General features: G+C 46.1%; 1 protein-coding gene across 1 annotated transcript; it reads right to left on the bottom strand.

Annotated features, from left to right (window-relative positions):
* Positions 1-2,903: 2,903 nt before the first annotated feature.
* On the bottom strand, positions 2,904-26,370 carry GPR20 (G protein-coupled receptor 20). Its single transcript, XM_066548539.1, has 3 exons — positions 26,281-26,370; positions 13,483-13,579; positions 2,904-4,027 (listed from the first exon to the last, which is right to left on the bottom strand). Exon 3 carries the CDS (start codon positions 4,005-4,007, stop codon positions 2,946-2,948), a length of 1,062 nt encoding a protein of 353 aa, XP_066404636.1. The 5' UTR covers positions 4,008-4,027; positions 13,483-13,579; positions 26,281-26,370; the 3' UTR covers positions 2,904-2,945.

Raw genomic sequence — 26,370 nt, forward strand, 5'->3', positions numbered from 1 at the left:
AGGAACAGGACAATTCTAATCCCTGTTGGTGATTAATAAGAGGCAATCCAAGGAGATCTCCTGAGCAGAGGGATGGTGCAGAACAGGGGGTGAGAGACCTTGCCCCAGTCTCCAGAAACACAGATGGATGCTTCAACAGCAATAGGAACTGGCAGGTGGAAGGTGCCCCCCAAAACTGTGCCATTTGGAGGAATATCTAGGAAATATAATAGAAATAAAATGATAGCTGTGGTTTTGGTTCTGGTTTTCAACTTTGTGCCCCGAGCACAAATGGGTGATTTTAAACAGGGAAGAAGTTTAGCAAGTACAGCATCCTGAGGAAAAGCACAATGTTAAGCAGTATAGATTATATAGAAAGCTCAAAAGGTCACCAGAAAATAGGTTAGTTTGTGAAAAAATTGATCTCTTTCCAATTTTCAGAGACTGTGTCTTTGATAAGGAACCAGACCCTGTTTTGGAGCTGCTATAAAATGAAGAACTGCTGAAAGCTCTGGATAAGGCAATAGGCATTAAAGATCAAGAGAATTATCCAGTCTCAGAAGGCTTTTATGGGGAGTGAATAATACACTGACAGTAAGGAGAATTCAGACTACCACAAGTGAAGTTTACAGCAGACAGACAGAGCTTTGACTGAGACATTGTTTAGGAACTTTAAAAAAATCTAAGCAAATCATCTTAGAGATTTTATACTGACCTCAAATGAACAACTGAACTGAGAAAGATGTTAAGACATTTCTGTATATGGCAAAAATACTGTTGATAGCAAGAGAATGGGAGGTGTGAATCTGTGGGTTGTTGGAACAAAGAAGCTAAAATAAGCTATGCACAGGGCCTGCACATTTTCTACTGTTTTTCTGAGTAGCCTTGGCAAAACAGTGCTGTTAACAACTCTGTATATGTGACACACATTTTCATTACAAGCAGCTTGGGAGGCATGGAAAGATCTGAGGATGTGTGGTGGGTTGGTAGGCTTGAGTTTTCGGGAGTTTGAAGGGAAGTGCAGACCTCTGAGGCAAAAAATTGCTTTCTCCAAGAGAGGGACTGGTGGAAAATGGTGTCAGAAATGTGAAATGGTCAGCCTGGCCGAGAAGTCACAGCCTGATCCATGTGTGCTGATGCATCATTTGAAAGATGATGGCTGTGAGGTGCCTGTATCAGTGATTTACAGGAATATGGAAATATATGAGGCAGAAGGAAGCCATGGTACAATTGGGCCCTGGGAAGTGAAACCATGAGCAGAACTACAGTCTTACCTCCCATGGGATAGTGCCATAGTGTTGGTGGCTCTCATCACCACCCCTGGAGGGAAAATCCTCTTCAAAGGAATAGAGGTCCCAGCAGAAGGGCACTGACTCAGCTGCATTGCTTGGGAAAGAGCTCACATTGCAGGCTCTAGCAATTACAGACTCCACTGGAACAGGTACTGGAACACCCAGTTCCCTGTATTGCAGTGATATTGATGGTTCAAATTTTATACCCATTGGGTTGGTCAGGGAAATAGGTTAGGTTAAACATATATGTGTTGCAAGAAGCAAACTCTTGCAAACCCTGTTGCAAGAGGCAGTTTGAGGCATTGTTTATGTTGTGTTCCTGTGGAATGGAGATGGCTGTACCACAGTCAGATCTCAGGGAAGCAGAGTACTACTCCAGGATGCTTTAACTTGGACCAATGCCTGCTCTTCTGACAGGTAACACCAGTGAGTACTAGGAAAAGCTGATCACTAGACTTGATGAAATCATAGTAGCCTTCCAGATGGAGTGGTCATAGAGTGAGGAAATGTGGAGAAACAACAGCAGTTATTGCTGTTCATGCCACAGATTTTGCAGTTTTACTAGGATATTTTTTTTTTTTTTTGCATTTGCATGGTTTCATTGATATAATCTCATCCAAAAAATTCCCCCACTATTGGGGCTAGAATTTTGCAGCATCCTTAGCCTCTTTAGGCATTTAAGAGACTTTAAATATGGCTCTTTAAAACATCCTACTGAGTTTGTCCTGGGGTGAATGATTTCAACATAGGTGCCTGAGATGCATTCTTTTTCTGTGCTTGGAAGTATTGGCTTTTGAGTGACTGAGTGGATGGGCTGCTGGGGGAATTAGGACATCAAGCCCTGATGTTACAACGTGCCAGGAAGAAAAACCAAACCAGAGTAGTATAGCTTCATAGTCTGGTTCTGGTTTTCATCTTGGCTATTCCTCAGGGAGACAGAGCAGAACAGCAGAGCTTGCTGGGATTCATGTTCATTTTCACAGATTTTTGTATACTCATCTGCAGTTCAGGGGATTTAGTGATCCAAATACAGGTGGAACATATCCTTAACCTCTCCTCAACACAGACAATGTGTGTTGGGGAAAAAATACATTGAGATGTATTTTTTCTTATAGCCAAGAGATTTCACTGCTTGACTTAATCTCTTCCCTGAGAAGGTTCAGACTTTTTCAGGAAGGAATGAGTAGTCACTAGTGACATGTGGGCTAGAATACTTTCTTTCCCATTTCATTGGCATCTAAAACCTTTGTAGTGGATAGCTCTGGAAACATCCTTCTTGACCTTTATTCTTAAGTATATAAGCACAAAATCTTTCATTACAAACCAGAGCTATCCTGCTTTCTAAGTCATCCTAGAAGTGTTGCATTATGATGACAAACATGCAAAGAAAACCACATTAAAGAGATTGTTGCTAGCAAAACGTCTGTATTAAAATACAAAGAAAACTTCCCTGCTGGGAACAGTAATTAATGGACTCTCTTTTGTATGGTACTAACAGCATTGTAGGTTCCATTTCCAAACAGACTACAATGTTCTTGAGGAATAAATTCCACCACTGTTGGTCTGAACCTCAGCCTAAAACACAAAGAGTTCAAAAACTATTGTATTGTGCATCCTATCAATATTCCAGCATCATGGCACTGGTTTACTGCAACGTGTCCCATCACATGTGGGTTATATCTGAACACTGCTTGGTGATGGCAAGCTCAGAGGGCTTCCTATTGTGTTTGAGAAGGCGATGTTTGCGTTGGAGCCCTTGGAGTTCTTGTTCATACCCAGGATGTCTGCATTAGTTTGCTCTGGCTCGGTTTTCCTGAAGATGTTTTTCATGGTTGACTGGAAGTTATTGGTGACAAAGCAATAGACAATGGGGTCCATGCAGCTATTGAGGCTACTCAGAGTCACTGTCACGTGGTAGACGAGGAGGCTGACGTTGTGGGGCATGTCTGGGTTGATGGAGATTGCGACCTGTAGCACGTGGAAAGGAGTGAAGCAGATCATGAAGATGATGAGGACGGTGATAAGGAGCTGCACAGCCCTCATTCTCCTCTCCCGACTCTGGTGCATGAGGCTGGGCTTGGACAGGGCGCACATAATCCTGGTGGTGAAGAAGATGATTATGATGAGGGGGAAGAAGTACTCGCAGACCATCAGGACCAGGATCTTGGAGAGGCAGCACTTGGCAAACCGTATTGCCATGGTCAGGATGGAGAAAGTCACCACGGTGGCAAAGATCCAAATGAAGATGCAGATCCCCTTGGCACAGGTGGGGTTCCTCCATTTACGTGAGGCTTCCACCTGCACTATTGCCAGGTAGCGGTCAACGCAGATGCACGTCAAGAAGAGGATGCTGCAGTACATGTTGACAAAGTAGCCAAAGATGTGAACCAAGGAACAATTCTTGCAATCCCCTGCACTGTAGAACATGATGATCCGGACAGGCAGGGAAAAGCCCACCAGGAGATCAGTTACAATCAAGTTGATGGTGTAAATAACAGAGGTGGTTTTTGTCTTGGTACGGAAGCAGAAGACATACAGCGCCAAGCTGTTCAGCACAACACCCACCAGGAAAATGATGGCATTGACTACCATCAGGACAATCCACACGTTATAAAAATCTGTGAACAGTTGTTTGTCTGAGTTGATGAACTTGGAGAACAAGTTGATGTTGGAGTTAGGTTCCTCGGTGGAGTTGATAGAGTCAAGGGGTGACATTTGGGTGGAGGAGGTCGGCATGGTCACTGACTTCCAGCAATCTGGAAGAAAATAAATAGAGGTATAGTGATAAATATGTCAGCATTCCTTAGGGCTCAAAAATCTTGTCACTTAAAAACATTTTAACCAACATATTTACACATCCTGAGTAGTAGATCCCCATCTACCAATATGGGATTACCAATAATTGCAAGGAAATACCTGAGCTTATAATTAGTGCCTTGCAGTGGTTCCAGATGCATGTTTTAGGGAAAAGACACACACTCCACTTCAAGTTTCTCTTCCTCTTCCTTGTACAAAAATGATTTTAAGGCTGGAAGACCTTTGCATAACCATAACCCTAGCATTTGATTCCTAAAATATCATATCCCTTGCCTTGGGCAGGTGATCCCATTAGAGAGTTACATGCAGCAGTGTTTTCAGGAGCTGTAAGATTTCTCTAAAATCAGAGAAAGGCTGAATTGTCTGAGAAAGCAGAAGCAGGTTGTGTGGCATCTTCTACAGATCTGTGTTCACAGCAATAGCAGCCAGAAGATTTCAAGCTAAGGGTGTAAGCCACTGGTCCTGCCAGGGTTTGACAGTTTAATTTGCAAATCATTCCTGACTTATACACTATTTTAAACTGATTTGTATATTAAAAGACAAAAAAAAAAGACCAAATATATACAGAGACTTGGCTGGTTTCAATAAAAATAAATGGTTGAAAAATGTCTGGAATATCTCAAAGTGGCTGGGCAGGGCTTTGAGGTTAAAAAAATCAGCTTGGATCAGCAGAGAATGATGCTGAAAGAGTTGATTTATGAGGGTTTGAAATCCCTGCTAATGAGCCAAATGCTGAAGGACTGGGAGACAAGGAGCTGCAAACACATCTCCCAGTGCTCACAGAACTGCAGTGTGCCTGGGCTGGGTGTCTCAGTGTGGAAGTCTGGAATTGCTGAGGGAGTCTGAATGTCCAGTTCCCCCAAGCATACCCCATCCTCTGGCAGATTTTTTTCCCCTCCTCCAATCTTTTTTGCTGCTTATGGGGATCAGGAGGATGGACCAAAGGTGCTGTATCACCTGTGAGGTACTTCAAGCTGTTGGTGGCTGTGTACAAAGTGGCGGAGGAAGCTACTTAGAACAAAAGTGAAAAATAGGTCCTGAGGAGAGTCCCTGCTGGCCAAAAGAAAATGTTCTGCAGGGACAGTACTGAGTCCAGAGAACACCACAGCAGCTCTGTTTGAGTGCCAAAGCCTTCTTCTGCCTGGTCACCATGTCTCTCTGCATTTCCTGCATACAACACTCCTAATGTGTCTCACCAGTGTTTGGCCAATAGTCAACATTCAAAATCAATAGTCCTCATGGGATGCTACAGCCTTGTTGTGATTACGCTGCTTGGTTCATTCAAGCTGGGTGAGAGTGAAGCAGAACATTTGTTGAGAGAAAGCAGAGATTAGGACTGAGAATTTAGAAGACCAGGTGTGAAAATTCTTGGAGAAGTGACTTTGCCATCATGATGGATCGTGGGTTTGTTGGCCTGGAATCTGGGGATTGCTCTAGTTTCTTCTTGCCTCTCAGTCTGTGGAACTGGTTTGAAGGAAAAAGTTGGTTTTTAATGTCCTTGAGCTCAGAAGGATATTTCTAACCAAATGTAAATTTTTTAAATTTGGATAGACACTGAAGCCCAAGGAGTTGAATTGTCCATTGGAATAGCTGATGCTCAAACATAAAGCCCTCCTGAGATCCAACTTAGTGCCAGAATACACTGCAGGACTGAAATCCTGAAACCTGGGGTCAGACCACCTGTAATGGCCCAAAGAACTACTGGGCAAAGAGGAACAATGCTAGTTTCTGTCCCCTTTTCTCTCTAGGCCATCCCCAGCAGAAACCAGACACTGGAACATCATGTGTTTTGGGAATGACCAGATTACTTCACCCTGCACTGAGCTCTGGTGGCAGCCAAAGTGGCACACATGTTCATGGCATTTTGTCTGGCTCTGACTGAGCCTGCAGACTCCTGAGGGAGAGTCTTGTCTCTTCACATTTTGTGCCAAGCACACTGTCAGAGAAAAACAGGAAAAACTGCCCCCAAAATAGGCTGAAGGTGGTAGAACTGCAAAGTCTGGCACCTGAGAAAGATTCATGGGGATGATGCAGAATCCTGGCCTGTTTTCTACTGATTTCCTAAAATTCTCACCATCTTCTCTATTTGTTTGTTTCACTCTTTAATTATGAAAACAAACTGAAATGAGCAGATGCCTGGATCTGCTCCCAGCTTTCTCCTTGCAGATGCTATCAGGAGGAGCACTGTGGAAGCCAAGGAATAAAGAAAGACTTTGATGCCCCTGGAGTGCAGTGTGAGAGTGTATATCTGTGTTGACACATACCTGAGCAAGGGGAGAAGACAAAATCACCCATCCCTGAACTTGCAGTAAACTCTATTGAATTGCACATGCATTTGTCTTCTCATTGTAATTCCGTGGCACTGGCTGGTTGCTCTGATTTTGCCTCTTGTTAGTAGCTTGCCTCCTCTGGGAGATTTTTGTTCAGTCTGAGATCCCTTATCACAAATACCTGATATTCATCTTATTTTGCCTTTCTTGTCTCAATGAAATCAGCAATTCCAAATACATTCAAATATTCCTCATCCTCACAATACCTTTGAGGGATGTAGGATGTGTTACAGACAAATAGAAAATTAAAATAATCAGCATACACAATGTCTTGGCTTACATAGCCACCTTTTCTACTGAGCCCCATGTGCAAGGAAATAAACTCCAGATATTGTAAACTGCTGAAAAACAGCAGGTAACATTGTGTTTGCCAAATTAAATATGCAAAGAAGTGCTGCATTAGAGCTTTCCCAGTCCATTGCTGCCCTATCTGAACTCAAAATCCAAACAACTACATGAAAGAAGTCCCAGTAAATTTAATTAATCCTGAAGATTTCCTCCCTGACAGTCTGTGGAAAAGCTGCCTCTTGGGCTGTGGTGGGAAAAATCTTCATCTAATCAAATTGTTACTGATGGATGTTTGGGTGAATGGCCTCTTCCTTTCTTTGTGGGACTGCTCTCATCTCATGGCTCACAAGCAGAAAGGATGGAGAACTGGACTAGCAAAGCAACAGAATTCCTCTGAGTGTTTTAATGAGATGGAGCTGGACCAAACCCCCAGTTTACAGCTGCTAAGGATTTTTCCATTGTGGGACTCCAAGCCTGTGAGAAAGGTACTTTGCCCCTTTTTGCAACACAGAAAGGCATTTTGACCTTGTGCCTGAGCAAAGCTAAACATTTCCAAAGATTTTGAATTCTTCCTCTCACTGAGTTCAAATATTATCTCAACCAGGTCTCTTTCTCTACCATCAGACATACACATGCAGGTGTTAAAGTGAGTAATTTCAGCTACTCATCACTATGATGTGGTGGCATATGAAAGTCAGTGAGGGGCATGGTTAAATTAATGAGAAGCTTTTCAGCCTCTGCAAACCTTTATTTTGCTGTGTTTTGCACTATTTATTACTCGTGACTATGGCATGAGCTCATGCAGAGCTGCAAAAACCACCTTTACTTACAGAGCAAATAGATTTTGGGTTAACCCCCTTACTAAAATCCTCAAAGAGCTTGGAGCTTAGTCTGCTTCATACCTTCCTGAGCTCTCAGCCCCCCAGATTTCCATGCAATCCCTGTTTCTTGGAGCTGGCAGTCTGCAAAGCCCAAGATAGGTAAACATGCATCCTTTTGAGTGCTGTCTGACCGTGCCAGTTGGCTGAGGCTGTTATATTATACCTCTCAGGCTGGATTCTGTCTGTCTGGGAAACTGTGGGTAGCATTTCCTTAAAAGTACAGCAGGAATCTGGGTAGAAATGGGATAAAGGGAGGGACAGAGAATGTAGGTTGACCTGCTTTCCCTCGTTCTGATAAAGGTCCCTGCTCAGCACTGGGAGAGGGGGACTTGCTCTGAAATACTTTCTCATTGTTGTGTGACACAACCAGTTCCATCATTCTTGGGCCAAATAGGAAACAGATGGTCACTGTGCTGAAAACAGGTCCTGCAGCCTCTTCCCCCACTCACTCACTGCTTGGCATCACACTTGTTAACTTAGCATGGGCAGCTCAGTGCTATATCTGCTCCAGGAGGAGATCCTTGACTATCCATATCCACTTCACCCAGCCTTGTGCCTGGTGACAGCCTTAAGGCTCACCCTGACCTTGCTGAAATTAACGGGGTTCACTTCCTTAGCCCAGGGGACTTTTGGATCTGGCTCAGCAATTCAAATAATAGGTTACAAAAGAAAAGGCAGGTCAGACAACTGAGTTTTGTCCTAACTGCATGCCAAAAGGATTATTTATTGGTGTGCAGAAAGGATCTCTATGTGCAGACCCGGAGAACACCAGAGCCACACACTGGGATCAGAAAGCTGAAAAGGACGTTAACAAGCACGAGTGTAATTTAGTATAAACAGCTTCAGCTTTTCTCCTCTCCCTGTCCTGAACTGGAACATCTGATATGGCAACCTGGCTCCTCTATCATCCTCCCTGTTCCCCTCACCCTGTCCTGCCTGCTGGTGTTATTCTGCTGCCTGGGGTGGCAGCAGTGTGTGTTTAGCTTTTCAGCCTTCCTGTGTTTAAAGTTCCCTGGGTGATTTATCATCATATTTATAAATGAAGGGTTAAACTCACTCTCTTTCAATTTAAATTGTATGATTCTCTTTCTGGCAAGCTCTCACTCAACTCTGGATCAAACTGGCCAAATATGGTGTTTTTGTGCATGTCGACCTTGCTCTATATGTGGTAGAGCTTGCTCTATGTGTCTTGTGCTCAGCCTGGGGAGGGTGGGTTTGCTGACAGGGGGAACAGAGAAAAAAAGGGAGAGAAAGGGAATGAATCCAGCTGCTGAAAGGAAAAAGCTGGTGCCCATCTGACCCTTGGGCTGTGAGAAGAGAGATAATTCTGGGGGAGGCAGATTCTACTCTGAAGCAGAAATGGGGCTATTCTCAGGGCAGGTAAGATCCCATTTTTGTAGGCATCAGATCTCTGCTCTCACTTGATTCCTGGGCACTGATGTCTCCTTTAAACCTCCAGGTCTGAGGGTGGCTGGAACAAGTGGGTGAAACACCCACCTTCTGGGGAGTTACAGTTAGAAATTGCCAAATCCAGAGCAGAGCTGGATTATTCCTTCCCCTCCAATGCCATGGACATAAAAGGGACTTTGGAGACACAAAACACATAGTTTTCTGAGTGTCAGATTAAATGACACCTGATTTCTTGCAGTCTCATGTCTCACAGTGGCTCGCAGGGCTGGGGGAATGCTTTGCCCTGCTTGAGATACTTATTATAACTTTTTCCCATGTGGACACTTGGCTGCCTTAATGAACACTCACATTCCAGCTCTTCCCTTGGCTCCAACACTTGTTTGACTTTCTCCTTTCTTTGCTGCCTAATTTCCTGAAAATTGAGGTGATCTTTCCCTTCTGCCAAATTCTAGTTGAAATTAGGCAGCAGATTGAAAAACATTAGGAGGACGGAGGAAATAGGAGCTGACAACCACACAAACAGGCACTAAGAGTGATCCTTGTTTCCTCTAATGTGAACCTGCAAGTCATTTGTTAACATTCTCTGCTACACACATCCTTTCTTTTAGGTCTTATTCCCTGCAAATTCACAATTGCTTTGGCATTGAAACACAGCAAACAGGGCTGGATGGTTTCTGTGAAACAAAGAGAATATTGCCCGCTTCTCATTGTTTTCCTGAAGAGAAATAATTTCAGATTTATGCCAAAACATGGGAGAACCAGCCTGACTGGGACAGATGATGGCTAATTGCTGGGTGTTGGCACTATTCAGCCATGGTCTGCTTGCCCATGTGCCCATATGATGGCCAGCAAGTCCTACTTTGTCTGGTGGTTTGAATGGTCGTGTGCTGAATTACAGCTTTTGTCTGGAATCACAGAAACACAGAATATCCTCAGTTGGAGGGGACCCACAAAGATCGCAGAGTCCAACTCCTGCCCCTGCACAGGACCATCACCAAGATGGTCATGGTCACACCATGAGCCCAAGAGAGTTGTCCAAAAGCTCTTGAGCTCTGTCAGGCTTGGTGGTGTGACCAGTTCCTTGGGGAGCCTGTTGCAGTGCCCAACCACCCTCTGGGTGAAGAACTTTTTCCCAATATCCAATCTAAGCTTACCTGGACACCAGTTCAGGCCATTACCTCAGGTCCTGTCACTGCTCACTACAGAGATCAGTGCCTGCCCCTCCTTTCACAAAGAAGATTTAACTTCAATGAGGTCTCCCCTCAGTCTCCTCTAGGCTGAATAGACCAAATCAGCTCATACATACAGCTTCCTCTCAAGGCCAAGAGAGATTAACTCCCCCCAAACTCACTTTTGAATCTCTAATGTTGGCCATGAAAATCAGATTTCCCATCTGGCAAGGGGGAAAACTTGTATGTCCAGTCTCAGTCAAAGGGGTAATCCTTCAAAACCTGTAAGCAATCACAGATTGAGGATGTGTGGAGGCTGATGCAGTGCTGGTTGTTGAGTTGGTGTTGTTGATGTGCTGTTGAGCTGTTTGCCTCCTGCCTGAGATGCCCAGTTTGCCTCTGTGTGCTCCTCCATCTCCAAGGCCCTGCTGTGGATGGGCAATGGATATTGCTCCGTGCTGTGATCTGAGCTCCACCCACCACACCCAGTTTAACGCTGTGTGTACACACGGGTGGATCCTGTGCTCTCCATGGGCCCAAGGCCAAAATCACATCCTTTGAAGGTGAGGCACCCTCATCCCTAGCTCATTTTGTGACAAGAAATAGCCTGTGGGTGTCCAAGCAATGATTTAGTCCAGCAGGTCACCCTAGGCCATGAGGGATCACTGCCAGTTAGATGAAGGAGAGCACAGCTCTCCAAAGTGCATTCCTCTTCTCCACGGGGCAAAGTGACCCAGATGGGACTGATGCCACTTGGCTTGGACCAAATGCCAACTCTCTGCATCCAGGCTTGAACCTGCTGCTTAAAGCCAGGTGACAGATCACAGTCCTGGACACCCCAGAGACAATCTATTTAAAACTTGGAAAGGTCTGCATGGTTCTCCCTCAGCCCTTGTCCTGAGCATGCATGAAAACACTGAAATGAAGCTCCCAGAGATACACAGAGGAAGAAATTCACATACTGGCAGATTTCTTATGAGTTTATACCTCCTCTATGGCCATTTGCAGCAGCAATGCCTCAGTCTTTGAAAGAAAGAGCCTAGATGTGCATGTGCAAGCAAAAAGAGAAGTGGGATTGTACATACTTTGCCCCTCCAGACCTACAAATATCCACCCAGCAGTGGTGGGCACCTAGAGGTCCCCCAGCACATCTCTGATGAGACTTGCTAGTACTGGTCACCTATAAGAAAGGTAATGATAAAGGGGGTTTGCCTCTTTTTGCTTGTTTATACCACACTATGTAGAAAAATCCCTCCTGAAATACTTGGATGTCTACGATGTCTTATCTATTCCACTGTATTTTTCATGTCCCTCTTTTCTGTGTTATCAGATCTTGGCCTTGCAGTGACAGAAATGCCAAGTGTCTTGATGAATGCTCCATCAATCATGCTGCTAGCATTTAAAAGACCAATATCTCATACCCTGTCAGGGCTCGTACCAAGTGCCATCTGTCACAAGGGAGCATGGAGTGACATCTCTGCAGTAGGTGCTGTGTGTTTCCAGCTCTGTTACTTTCAGAGAAATCAGAGCATGACTTCCTGAGTGTATCCCTCTCTGTCCCTTGTGGACCATTATATGTGAGGGGAAAACACATATTTTTGAGAGAATTTTTTTCCAAGATGATTAACATTTTTTTTTTTAAAGTTACATTTTAAAACATATAGATTTGGACTCTTATGGATTCAGCCAGTAGGATGGATTTGAGCCTGTCTTCTTGGGAGGTTGTAACAATAAAAGAGAAATGCATTTGATTTTATAGGGATTACAATAATCCATCGAGCGTTTCCAGGGTGCCTGAGACAAAGTGCTGGAAATGTCAGTTTGGAATAACAGCTATTGTGGCTGTGTGCAAGGAGAGCTGTGCAGTGAAAATTACCATTTAGGCACATGCAGGAACTTCACAGGCAAGTGCAAAAACAATAACTGACCTGTGTGCTGCTGCTTGCTTTTAACAAGGAAATTTTAAATTGCAAATTTAGCACTCTTTGAGCACTTTCTCCTTTTTCTGCCTTCAGCTGCCTGCTTGCTCTGTCCTTTGATTGGAAACTGAGAAGGGCAGTAAGAGAAGAACAACAGCAGAGTTCTAATTATTGGGGAAATACCTGGGCTCCTGCATAGCCAGGGAACGCAGGACTGGTGAGACAATGCTCACAGCCCAGGGAGCACAGGGCACCAGTGCAGGTAGGGATGCAGGGGTGATGCAGAGGGGTCAGGTGTACCAGCTCTGCCTCGCAGCACTCACTCCAAGCTGTGCTGATCTCTTGGCTGCATGGAGAAACTGAGGCACAGAGCCATGTGTGGTCTTGGCCTGGGGAATGCAGCGAGGTGGGAGACCCAGTTAGGGAGCAGAGAGTTTTTGAGGCATCCCAGGATGAACAACCATGTCTTAACCCTTTGGGAGGCTGGTTTCTGTGGTTTCCTTAGCGAGGCACATATGACAGTGCTGTGCAGACCCCACAGTGCCTTCAGAGTTCTACAAATTTTGGATTCACCAGGTTAACCTGGAAACACTCAGGCATTTGTTAACACTCTCCACGTTGTTGGTGAGTGTGCTGCTGTGAAAGCAGGGAGCATTTCTGCAGGGGTCTGCTAAGGACCTTGGAAAGGATCTGCTTTCTCCTTCTACTAACCCCGTAACTGGGCTCAGAGAGGGAAGACAGCACCTCTCCTAGAGCTGAGCTTGCACCCTGCTGCATAGCCAAACAGGTAAAACATCCCCACTTGAAGCTGACCCCATTCCAGGCAGTGCACCATCTCTTCTCATGGCTTCCAAAACCTTCCTGAATGCATTTCACCAGAATTTAATTACACCTGGGATTACACATATACAAACGACATCACCCCCCTCCTCACAAGAGCTGTCACAGTACTTTTCAAGGAGGGAAAGCCTGAAACTTTGCACACTTCCATTACCCTCCATCTCCTTGAAGAACAACCAAATATCCTTACACTGCCCAAATCCCAAGAGCAAAGAAAGTCACAAGGGAGAAGCTCCTTGTAGCCCCTGCCAGCTGCTGGCACAGCCTGGCTTTTTGGGTCAGGCACTTCCCAAGGGATTTCCACACCTGCTGCATGGACAGAGCCAGAGACTTCCCGAGCTGCTCATCCACGTGTTCAGTGCAGGACCCTTTCTGCTCCCACCCCTTCCAGGGTTTCCTGTTGCAATAGCCAGGACTTGGAGTCCAATATCCAGCAAATCCTTCCTGGCCCCCCACTGTCTCCCATCCCAGGCCCCCCTCTTTGTCTCTGACCAATATCCCAAAGCATTCCCTGCAATGGTCCCTGCAATGTATTCCTGCATGAAGGACTGACTTACCTCTGGCCCGATCTCCCTTCTATGTTAGAGGAGCTGCTGGTAAGAAAATTTCCTTGTGGACCTGAATGCTATCAGCCCAGGAAAGAGACATCTGTTCCTACAAGCAGAACAACTGGAGTGACTACAGAATATGAAGAAATGCCTAATCTGTCTCTTGCGTTCTCTCCCTCTCTTCCCCCTCCCCACCCCCCTTCTAAATATAGCCTTGCAACTAATGGGAAAAAATATACACTACCAAAAAAAAAAATATTTCCACTTGTCTGTAGTGTTCAGAATTTCTCCCCAAACATCTGGCTCCTTGCCCTAAATCTCTCTGAAATTTATGAAGTGCTGTAAATGCTGAAGAGGGCTCCAGCCGTACTCACGGTGCTAATGCCTGAACATCTCTAGTAAACTAAAACTGGCCCCAGGTCAATTTTCTTGTGTCTCTGTGGGAACAAAATCTCTTTGCTGGGAACTTGCCAGCTCAAGGCCACTTCAATCCCACCACCATGCGTGACATGAGGAAAATATCCCTCTTTTCCTCTTCCTGATGTGAACTGTTATTAGAGAGAAGCATCCCTGGCAGCTGCAGGAAGGTGCTGAACCAAATTCAGCAAAACCTGTGATGTGCTTTGAACCACCCCAGCTGTCCAGACCCTGAGAAAACCCCTGGCACAGGGAACCAAAGGGTGACCCTGCACACTTTGGTAGGGCTGCTCAGTCATTTGGGAGAGGAGATAATGAGATCTATCCAGGCCTGAAATGGCTGAGCATGGGTGGCAATAGAGAGTCTGAGGCTCCACCAAGGAGCCCTCCAACATGTTCCTCCATCCTCATACAATCCTTCCCTACTTGTGGTAGAGTCATTGTGGGTGTCGGGTGTCTCTCAGAGTGGGAATTTAAGTATCTCTACACCCTTAGCTATATGAGAAGAGACTGACATTGTGCAAAGCTTAATGAAAAAACCCATTTTTGAGATGGGTTCAAATCACACCCTAGAACAGCTTTTAAGATATCTCTGATAGTTGATGCACTAAGGACTCAAAATCCCCCAAGTTCCATCTCAAGTTCCACTTCTTGCTCTAAACTGGTACCAAAACCCAATATTTTTGGGGGGTTTGCACAGATGCTCTCCCCAGGGGCTTTTCAGTAGCATTAGAGATTTCCTCTGGGAGAAAAGGCAGAAAAAAAGCAAGAGCTTACATTGAGATTGGTTGTTTAGAAATACAGAGAGGATGGATGCTGGATTTTAGTATCAGCCCTGGCCTGCATCACACTTTAGATAAAGACAACACTGGTGCCAATGCAATAAACACGCAGGATATGGCCTGTCACAACACGACAGGATCAACTGAGAGGCATTGAATTCCAGGTCAAGAGGCCAAATCCATAAATAGAGGAGAGGTAAACTCCACACATGCATGTCTCACTGGAGCACAAACAGTAGCTATGGTTATTAGAGAAGGTTGACCTCATTTTCTGGAATTACTTTTTCACCCTTGGATCTTTCCCAGCAAGACTGAGCTGATCCTTTTTGTCTGGTTATTTTATTGATTTTCTATTTTGAGTTTCTGCACATTGAGGAGCAGACTGTTCACCCAGTTTCAGGAACATCCTCCTTAGCTTTATGAGCCCCTGATCCAGGAGACCTGATCCAGGCATTCCACCACAGACCTCTAGCTCAGGCATATGCCTGAACTTTCATTTGTTTCTCACTTCCTTATGCTTGGGAAGCAAGTGTGATTGGAAAGTCTTGATGAGCCCTGTCTGGGTGATCATCTTACCTTCAGTTCCCTCCATCGTGGAAGTTCAACAGGGGTAAAAACAAAGAGAAGAAACCAACTCATGGTCTAATTTGGGCAAGGTGGGTGAACTTGGACCCTATAGAGGCACCAGGACAGGTTTCCCAGAGAAGCTGTGCCTGCCCCATCCCTGGAAGTCTTCAAGGCCAGGCTGGATGGGACTTGGAGCAACCTGGTGTAGTGGAAAGTGTCTCTGCCATGGCAGGGGGTTGGAACTAGATGGTCTTTAATGTCTTTTGCAACCCAGACCTTTCCAGAATTCTATGATTCTATCATTCTCAATGCCTATGGTGGCAAATGCTTAAGTTTCCCCCAGCCTGTCAACAAAATTTTTATGTTTAGGGAATGACTCTCTGAAGTTACAAATGTGAGACTGTAAGAAAGAGATGACTTTTCTCCAGGATGAGCTATTGGTACCTGCACTCTGTCCACCTTCTCTGGGAATGTCTGGTTCTTCCTTTGTGAGGACTGGTTTGGTTTTTTGCTTCCACGTAATGCATGAGAGCTGCGTTCCCATCCCTGTGCATGGGATAATCAGTGCCCTGCACTCCCCCACTATCCCAGCCTCTCCCTCCTTGCTGGATTTAGAGCTAGGCTCTGAGTGGCAACAGCTGCAAAGTTTCAAGTTGTGCCTGAGATAGTGTAGAACATGCCATATTGGGAAGCAGATGCTGTTGTTAAGGTGGAGAAGGCACATCCGGGCTCAGGGCCACGCTTTGTCCCAGACCCGGTTCCCACACTCAACCTCAGGAGGAGTTGCAACCATAGCTGATAAATGAAGAGCTTCTATCATCTCTTGATTTTCAGTCATTTATCACCCTCCCAGAGGGAGTGAGAAAGGCAGAAAAAAAAAGTAAAGCTTTAGTAAGTGGAAAATTTTCAAGCTTGTTCATTGAATATACAACAGTATTAAATATTGGAGTGAGATTGTAGGTGGAAGAAGGTATTGGCTCAGTCAAAATCAGCACGTAGAAGGACTAATAATGACATCAGGGAAGGATGCTACTAGCCCATGGTAATTCCTAGCAATCCCTTAACCTTGCCATATAGAACAGGGCTCTGGTTAAAATCTTCTGTGACACAGTGCAGAAAAGCAGGAGGCCAGACAGCTCTGGAGGGAGGTGGAGAGAAAGTTGATACCACACATCCCTCTGGGGAGATGTGTCCTGTTTTTGTCAGGAGAAGGGTGTACTCTTCCAGTCCTATTCAAAAAGGGGAACTGAGCATCCTTTGATCCCCTGCTGTGGGAGAAGAGATTGAGATTGGGCACTGCATAATGAACTTTAACAGAGCTGAGATGGGCTCAAGGCACATGGCCAGATCAGCTTTCAAGGTGTCTCTGTTGACCAGCTCTGCAAGGACCCAAGTCCAATGTCCAAACATGCCTGTGTTTTTTTAGAAAGCTGATTTTGGTTCTGTTATACTGAACAGATCCTCACAAATGAATTATTTTCTTCAGCAGTGAAGGAGAATTCTTACTCAAGAAAGTGTTGGACATAGAAATAACAGTTCAGAAAACTGAGGAGCCTTTACCCATGACCATGACTGTGTGCAGGTCACCAAAGAGTGGGATCCTCACTGCATGGAAGACACTGAAGGGTGGGATCTTCATTGTCCTATCTGGAAAACCTCTTTTTAGCAGCAGGCTTGATGGAGAGGCAACAATGTGAGTTTGCCAGGGAGTAACCTTTTGCCATGGCAGATAAAGTGAATGGCACTGAGGAGAGTTTACATTAATTTTACCCTTTCCAACGACTCCTTCTTCTGGTAAATATACCCTAGAATATCCCCAGGCCTTAAAAAGTGCTGGAAAACATTCATGTATGTCTCTATGATATGCACTGCCCAGGAGCCCTAAAATCTTGATTGTCCACGGTCTCCAAGGCTATTATGGGATGCTGTGAATCAGAACTGACCCAGAGAAGCATGTAGGCTGTCACAGGTGGACCAGGTGTGGAGAAATTTTTGCACTGGACCTCCCTCCAGGAGTCACCTTTGATTGAGGGGGAATATGTGGGCAACAGTGCTCTTCCCAAATATATAGGAATTTTCCACTTAGGCCAGGTGTTCTTCAACCCCACCACACTTCCTTATCATAAAGAAGTGTGTGGGAACACTCCTCTTTGGTGGCTCCTGAGCTGGTACTTTATGGAGGTAATATCATGGCAAATGGGCAGACCCTGAAAGCAGATCCAGGGTTTTTCTGGTGCTTTTGGTAGAATCCAAGGGAAGTCCAGTTGAAAGAACCTTGAAGATTGAGGCTGGCATCTGTCTCCAGCCTGGCTTTTAGCTTGTGGCCCTTGCTTGTTTGGAGCCAAAGAGAGCAACATGTGGCTTCACCTGCTGGGCTGTTGAGAGGTCATTCTTCTCTGTTCTTTTGGTGATCCAGGTGTGTCATGCTGGGACATCTGGGAGATCCTGGGACTGCTTTGGGATCTGAGCCCTGAGACATTCATGCTGGTTATGCCTAAGGTGCAGCTGGAAGGACTGGAGGAAAAGATCAGAGCTTCCTCTCTTAATTCTTAGACAGAATCTGTTTCAAGGGATGACTTTTGTCTCTTTCCTGCAATGCTGGGATAGAAACACCAAATAGACAAAGAAATGCGAACGACTTATCCCTGGAGAAGGAGGGCTTAGATTGCTCCCCCAGTGATATTCAGTACCCCAGGGCTTTTTACCTGACTGTCAGCATGGGCAACAGAGGCTGTGGAGAGCTACAAAATATGGTCCTCATCAAGAGCTGGCTCTCTTGATGGCATCTCAGCAGGGTCCAGAGGCAGCTGTACCTTCCTGACGTCAGCAGCTCTGCAGGACACAGTCTGTGTCCTCTGCCAACTGCTCAGGATCACAGGCATTTGCTGGACTGTCACTTGCTGTCCTCAGAGGACTGCAAGGGCTGGAAACCACCATAGTTTTGTATCCTTGCCTCTGAACAGGATCCCCATCTGTGTGTTTGTGCAAGGAGGGAGATCAGACTCTCACCATATGAGGCCTCTGCTGGGATCCAGCTGTGATTCATCTGCTTGATGAGGGACAGGGAAAGACAAGTGGTGCCCTAAAATGATGGTCATGGCTCCTGTTGGGTGAGTCAGGCACGGGGGAGGAGGAGTGTAGGAGCCAGTTTCCTGCCTGCCTGCTGCATATTTGGGAATTGGCTTTGCTGACCACTGGTTCCCCCTCCGTTTTCTCCCCAGGCTGTGGCATTTTTGCTGATGGACCTGTTGAGCTGAAAGAAAAATGAAGATGTCTGCAGTGCACAAAGAGCTGCTCCTCTGGGCAGCCCTGAGGTCTTTCCTGAGTGGTTTGGAGCACATTGGTCCTGCCTGTCTCCAGTTCTTTCATGACAAGGGGTGTGAAGTCCCTTACCTGTTATAAATGCGCCCTGTGAGGGTGAGCCAGGATCCCTCTCTCCATCCCAGTCTGCCCAGTTTACCACAGGTCTCACAGCTGTGAGGGTTCTGACAAGGTTCCTCAGTTCAAGGCACCAGCAAAGTGAGCCACCAGGACTCTTTGGCCACCCAACAAAGCATATCATGTCTCACCTGCCCCTACTGATCCAAACCTCTTGGGGATCCTTTGCAGGGTCCCACTGTGACCTTTCTGGCCCCCCAATCCAGGTCTGGCCAGTCACCTCTTGTACTCTTTTTTTTTTGTTATTTTCAAAGATTCAGAAGCTAATTGCCAAGAACTCAATGTCCAGTGTCATAACCTCACTGCAGAACTCTCCCCATTCCCAGCAAAGTATTTCCTGTTGGTTTTGTTTGTCACTGGGCACACAGGGACACTAATGCTTGAAGGGAAAAGCTACACAAGCTTTGGGCTTTGGCATTACTTGGGCACCATGCCCTGGGAGGTCAATGCTGGGTGGAGTGGCTCTTGCCCAGCTGTGGTTTGAAGGCTGCAGAGCAGGAATTGGCAGGATTGTTGGTCCTGGATGGTTGAAGAGCCCCCAGAGAGCTCTCTGTGCTCTGCTCCTGTGTTTGTGGCAGTGGGAAGTGCAGCGTGGCAGGGCTGAGCTAGAAAACCTTGAACTCAAGATGTGCTGTGTCCTGCAAGGATGTAGAGTCCAGAGGAACATTTGAAAACCTATGGAAAGGAAGTTGTGGGGAATTTAAGGACCCAGTCTGGTATCTCCACCTGCTCTGATTTAGCAGTGACCACAGATTTGGAAAGGGGCAGCAGGAGGCTCCCAGGGCCATCTGTTCAACTTTTGGGGTTTTTTGCTGTATTAGTAACCTAGCCCAGGAGGAAGGACACCTGCAACTTGGAAAATCTGGTACTTGGACCCACAAACCTCAAAAAAGGCTTTAGAGAAAGACATCCTCTCCCTGTTCACTCTCTGCAAACATGTTAATCCTCCTCTCCCATTCCCTTTGTTTGCCTGGTTTGGAGAGATTTGGAAGGGGTCAGGGCAGGGCTGTCTTTTGTTAGACGTGCACAGAGCTCAGCAATGCTCTGATCTGGAACAGGGCAGCATAAATCTGGGGGATTATCATAGGAAATGCCACAGTGATGAAAAGCCCTGTAGGAATGGGAAGAAAAGAAAGGGCCCCATTTGGGAAGAAAAAAAATCCCAACCACCACCCTGCTGCTTGCTTACAAGTGATTCCTAAAATTGCTGCCTCTGGAAGAAGCTGGTACGTTTGCTGATCTTTTTTTTCCTTTTATTTTGGAGGGGATGTGTTCCTTTGTGTTCTCAGCTGCTTAGAATTACAGATCATGTCCTTGAAGCAAGTTCTGTGTGAGGGGCCTCACTGGGGACAAAAAAACCCCATTTTCTAGGGAGGTGCTTCAGTTTCCTTATGGTTGAAACTATTCCTCTAAGCACAATGTGCAGAAGTGCTCTGGGAAATATTCAGGAAGGAAAGGAGAGAATCACATATGTGATTTACTGGAAACTGCAATGCCAAAATAATAAATTTTCTCCTAAAAAAAATTGGAACAGGGTGCTGGGCAGCAGAACCCAGCTGGTACTATTTTTGGTGGTGGTGGTGGTGGTGTGTTTTGGCATGGGGTCATGGACTCTTTTGTCTCGCACCTGGAGCAGAGAAAACCTGCTGAGACCTGAGTCAGGTGGAAACATGATGGTTCAGAAATCCAAGGGGATATTTTCTCTGTCTGGCATGTGATTATAGACAGCACCAGGTTGTCCCTGCTGGTGAGGTCTTGAACTCACTGAGGGGTGGTCAGTGGATGGCATGATGGAGGGAAGACCAAGCCCCTACTCTAGTTTGTGCTTAAGATCTCAAAGCAAATTTTTTATCAGGAGCAAAAGCTCCACCTGTCACTGCTGAATCATTCCTTTCCATACCTTCATCTTGGTACTGACAGCTTCAGTCTTTTTTATGTTTGGAGTGCTGCAAGGTGCTGTTTGATTTGCCTTTCATGTCACCTGGACGGATTATTCTCTACAAAAGCACTATTACATGTAATAAATAGTGTTAAATTGACTAACGAAAGAGGATGTGTTTCTGCCTTGGAAAACATCCAAACCAAACCAGCTGGAATGACCTGAGGGCCAGCAAACGTGACCCATGAGGGCAAACCAGCAGAATTGGGCTTGTTTAATCTACAGAAAAGACAACAGAAGGCAAACCTGATAACAGCTGTGGAGATGTCCAGGCAGCTTCCCTGGGAATGGTGCAAGGTGGGTTCATCATGTTTAGTTTAGTTCATTAACACTAGTCTGGACCAGATGACCAGCCCAGTTTGTGATGGTCTCAGTGTAGAGGCTTCCTTTGGGTAAGAGGAATCCTATTGCTTGTGTCTCCTAGGGCAGGGATGTGCAATCAGCATCCCTGTCCTCTCTAATTCAGAGTTAGAGCCACAGCAGCAGCCAGAGGTTCCCCCACAGTGCTGGAGCCACAGGTTAATCCCATGGCTGTAACACAACCTAAGATGGGACCTTTTGGGCAACTTCTGCTGGCTTCTTTAAAGCAAAAATCCAGCCTGCTGTGATTGCTAAACTGGGCTCTGCTTCTTTGGGTGTCTTTCCATTTTCCAAGAAAAATAAACTGCAGGCTCAGTATTTTTAGATATGCCATCTGATCATAGCTAGTCATATATCAGTCCCAATACTGTGAGTCAAGATGCTGAGCTCCACTGCTGAACTCCCTTGGACAAGAACCAGTGGCTTGAGCCATCCTGGGTGTATTAATAAATCCGAGTGTTTAAAATAATCTTACACTTCCTTAGGTAAGCCGCTCACAAAGAAAAATACACTTGGGAATTATTAATGTCAGCATCTTAGGAGCTCTGATTCTCTGGGTGAACTTGATACTGTTGTGAGTGGGAGAAGAGCAGCCCTGGTATGAGACAGATCTAATCTAGGCAGGGGACAGAGGCAGCACGACTCCTCTTCCTTTCCCTCTCCTGCCAGTGACTCTGATTCCTGACGTCTGCCCCTTGCTATTTCAGTCCTGGGTATCCTCTGAGGCGGCTGCTGGTCAGAGTGAGCTTTATGGTGGCCTCTTCAAAAAGCATCTGATCAACCTGCCTTGCAAAATAGTGCACAAATGTGGACCAGTTGGTGTATTTTAAGCCTCTTGGTGGTTTTCCTCAGCCTCCACAAGTCTGTGTCTCTGACACCACTTCAGCCTGCAGACAATTTTCTGTGTGTTTGATCAAAGCAGTGGGAAGCCTCAAAGTTGGTGTGTGAAAAATGCCTGGTTCCTGAAAGTGTATTTGTTGTGCTACTTCATCACTCTAACGAGAATCAATTTATCCACATAATTGGTAGCTGGAGACAGCGTAACACAGCTTGGCAGCCTGGATTTTTCTCAGAGATGTATTGCTTGGCATATTCTACCCAGGCAAAAGGAGCCAGCCTGGCTGCCGGGGAACTGCAGCTCTGTGAGTGCCAAGCAGGTGAAACCAAGCATGACAACTCAGCTTTCTCTCTCTGTTCTGCCAGAAAAAGACTTTGGGAATAAAGGTGAAATTGCACCTGGCTGAATGTCTTGCTTAAGGTCTCTTCCAACCTAAGCTGCTCTACAATTCTATACTTTTTGAACAAGGAGTTACTGATAGGACAAGGGGGAATGATTTTAAACTAGGATAGATTTAGATTAGATATGAGCAAAAAATTCTTCACTGTGAAGGTGAGGAGGATCTGGACTGGGTTGCCCAGAGAAGCTGTGGCTGCCCCATCCCTGGAAGTGTTCAAGGCCAGGCTGGATGGGGCTTGGAGCAACCTGGGATGGTGGGAGGTGTCCCTGCCATGGCAGCAGAGTTGGAAGTAAGGTCCAACCTTTAAGGTCCTTTTCAACCCAGACTATTCTGTGTTTCTGTGATTCTGATATGCCTAATAATGCACTAGCTCTCTGTTGAGATGGATAATGACCAGTTAGACTGTGGTGGGTGCAGGAATAGGTGCGCTCTGCCTGTTCACTTTGCTCTGCTCAGGATCAGCTGCTGGAACATGGCCAGACCAGCAAGAGGGTGACCATAGATCCCACTGAGAGGAGAAGCTGGTTGCACACTAGTGGCTCTGTTTGATGGAGGTGTGTGACCTCCAGCAATCTCATGCCCTCTGCACTTGAGTGCTAGAAACCTCCTTCATGTCATGCAAGAAGTTTGTTTTCCTGCTGAGGCTGTCTCAGTGCCCTCTCCTGCTGTGCCCAGGCACCCACTTTGCTGCATCCTTCTGAGTTCACCATTTTGAGAGGACCCTGGTGGGTTACAAATGCCAGTGCTGGTCTCTGTGTGGGTCAGTGTGCTCAGAGCTCAGTGCTGTTTCTCCTTGCTAATGCCTACCTGCAGCAATCAACCTACACTGATGTGTAGGTCTTTGCATTTGTTGGGAGCTCTGAATGAAACAAAATTTTGGCAAACCTCCACAGGCATCCCTGCCCTCATCTATAAGGCTAAAGACTACTTGTGATAGCTTCAATATGGGGCAGCTCCCCAGAGTGGCCCAAATTCATCTCTCTAGGTGTCCCATAGACAGGGTGACAAATTCAGTACATTCAAGGATGGGAAGCTGTCTGCTGGACCAGCACACTGGAAGCCATTCACTACATTTTCAGCCTTAGGGACATTTCCCAGAGCCTCATCTTTTTGGCAGATATTTGTAGAGAAGGAGGCTGGAGCCATGAAGAGGAAGGGACATTTGACAGTAAATCTTTTTTGCATCAATGTGGAAGAAGCCATCCTTTCTGTTGTGTGGTAATGACTGTAGTGGTGCTTTTCAGGCTGTGATAGATGAGATGTACATCTTTTATAGATTATGTGTAAGAGGTAATGAAGAATTTAGTTCTTCTGTGTCTATACACTAATGGTGTATCGATCCCAGTAAATATCATGCTGAGACTGAACAGCAGCATCCCTGCTTAGTGTCATCCTGATGGGTGACATCATTTCTTTAGTTGTCACAGCCAGCTCAGCCTAATCCCATCTGACCCTCACAGCTTTACTGATACTTCACTCTGGCTCTGGGCTTCACTTTTCTAATCCCCTGATTGATCCTTCACCTCAGCACAACTACTTCTGTCTCTGGACTTTGTCATGCTTGGCTGGACTCTGCTGTGCCTCTCTGGGATTTACTGGATGGGAAGTGTTTCCCTGCTAAGCCATCAGTAGGATTTGCTCAGCTATTTGTGATCTGCAAAAATGTACAGCTAAAAGCAACAAATGCAAAAATGTACAGCTAAAAGCAACACATTAAAATGAAAAATGGATGAGAGGCAAAAGAGAGAGCAGGAAGGGTCCTTTGAGTATTTACAGATGAGTTGGCTAAGAAGTAGCAGACATTCCTCAGAAGGGGCTGTAGATTTTACCAGGTGTCATGGGATGTTCACTAACATGTACCTTTAGGTAATAAGTGGTTTCATCTCCTCCTAAACATGGTGACTGGACATTTATACAAACCTGCTATAACAGCCCAGGTGGAAAGAGAAATCACAGAATCATTGAACCACAGCATGGCTTGGGTTGCAAGAAAACTTAGAGATCATCTAGTTCCAAGCCCCCTGCCATGGCAGGGATATCTTCCACTAGACAAAGCTCCATCCAACCTGGACTTGAAGTCCAAAAATTCTGAACTTAGAATGTTACTCCCATGGGGAATTTTTGTCTCCCATTTTAAAAAGGGCTCAGGAATTTGGATTTCTGATTTTAGGCATCAAGATTCACATGTTCTTAATGGGTGAGGTTTCTTTGAACCCTGAGGTGATGAGCACTTGCCTGCTAAACATCCCCCTTTACTTGTCTCCAGCCCCTTAAAACATGGACTGCCAAAATCCTGCAGCCCTTCTGACAATTTGGAGTGCAGGATTTGGTCTTCTCCCTCTGAGGGGGGATATAGGGCTAGGACAGCCTGCATCCCTGTGAGAACCACGTCATCCCAAGGGCATGATGCACTTGAGGGGGAGCAGAGCTGTGGTGGTGCTGTACGTGCGCCTGGTGGGATTTATTGCTGTGTTCAGCAGCCTGCTCCGTTCTGCTTGCTCTGCCTCGGAGAGAACGTGCTGTGAGAGATGTTTCATGTGCAAATCCTTCCTTGGCTTTTGCCTTCTGCTTCAAAACCGGGGAAGAAAGACTTTTAGGGTGCTTTTGGCACCTTTAGGCTCTGTGGAGAGGGGAGAAATGGCTCCATGTCTGTGTTTTATCTCAGTGCACTGGGGACATGGGTTAGGAGGCTTGAGCAGGGTGAGGGAAAATGCTCTGAAACAGATGAATAAAATAGCTGCTCAATTGCATAGCTAAGTTGCCATGTGTTCTTGTAAGAAAGAAGATAGGGATTTTCCTTCTAACTGTGGGTTGGCAGAGATACCTGTGCACAAAGGAGATGGAAAATGTCGTAGTAAAGAGCTTTCTGCCAAAGGGAGGCTTCTGCCCTCACTTTTGCTGGCAGATGCTACATAGGAGGATGGTGGGCATTTCTGCCTCCTTTTTCCACGGCTGCCCAGCTTTCTCCTGCTCAGGGAGAGATTTACAGAATGAGCTGAGATGCAGCATTGCATCTAATCGTGGGCGACAGAGGTTTTCGCCCTGGTGGTTTTCAACTGGGACCGTCACGCGCAAGTAATGGGGATTAAACTTGTATGTCCACTGTTTTATTTCTGAATGGGGGAGTTCTAGCTTAGCAGAAGGAGCTGTCATTTCAGGAAAAGGGCTGGCTTTTTGCTGAAGAAGAGCAATTGGCCCTGGCATGTGAGAAATGTTAGAGAAAAAGGCGCCTCCTGTCACCAAAACACAGCTGAAATGATTCCGAAGAGCCACGTTGCCAATTCATCACACTGCCACTGAGTGTGGGTTGTGTAAACACTGGGAGATGCTCTCTCTGTGCTGTACTGTGGCCAGACATGTCCCAGTTGGCAGAGACTTGCCAACAGACCTAGTGAGGCCATTCATCCCTTTCAGCCATCCCAGCTCTGGCCAAGCCACTTCCCCCACCCACACAGCAATCAGAGTAAGGACATTTCCATATCATTTCCCTAGGGAAAGTTTTGTTTCCTGAACTTAAACTATAAAGTTCATTTTGGGCCTTCTCAGATAATTTTTTCATGGCCTGAATCTAAAAATCCTGTGTCTAACTCTGCATCTTTATATAGGGACACTTGTGGGATGCACAGGTGTGTGTGCAGCTGGACTTGACACAAGTAATCTGTATATAGAAGTTTACCAGAAATACTCAAGTTTTTATGCAGAATCCCTCGCAGGGCTCTTTACCATCCAAACAGATAATTCAGTTTATAGAAAACCCAACATTTCCCTCGATGAGATGCTCTTTTCCTTTGCACCAGCTCTGACCTCCCCAGCCCTCCAGCACCTGGTGAGGAACACTCTCCTTCCTCTCCAGCGCTATTCCCACCCACGTGGAGCCATCTCGCATCCAAACCCACGTGCTCCGCTCCCGACCCAGCTTGCCAGGGCTCCCATCCCCATCTGGATCTCTCCAAACTCTCAGCCCAGCCCGGATCAGAGCACGCTGCCTTCCCAAGCTGCAGCCGGTGAATGTCCCTCCCTCTCCCCGCTCTCTCCCAGCCCGGATCACGCCTCAGGCAGGACTCACCCCGCCGGGATGAGAAAGCTCAGCTGCCGAGCCCGGAGCCCGCTGCGGATTCCCGGAGCGAGTGGCCGTGGGCTCGCTCCCGGCGCTCGG

This window comes from Molothrus aeneus, chromosome 1 (genome assembly GCF_037042795.1).
Source record: "Molothrus aeneus isolate 106 chromosome 1, BPBGC_Maene_1.0, whole genome shotgun sequence".
Lineage (NCBI taxonomy): Eukaryota > Metazoa > Chordata > Aves > Passeriformes > Icteridae > Molothrus > Molothrus aeneus.

Bases quoted from the DNA above. Each gene is read 5' to 3' on its own strand.
- GPR20 (XM_066548539.1), bottom strand. From the start codon at position 4,007: ATGCCGACCTCCTCCACCCAAATGTCACCCCTTGACTCTATCAACTCC.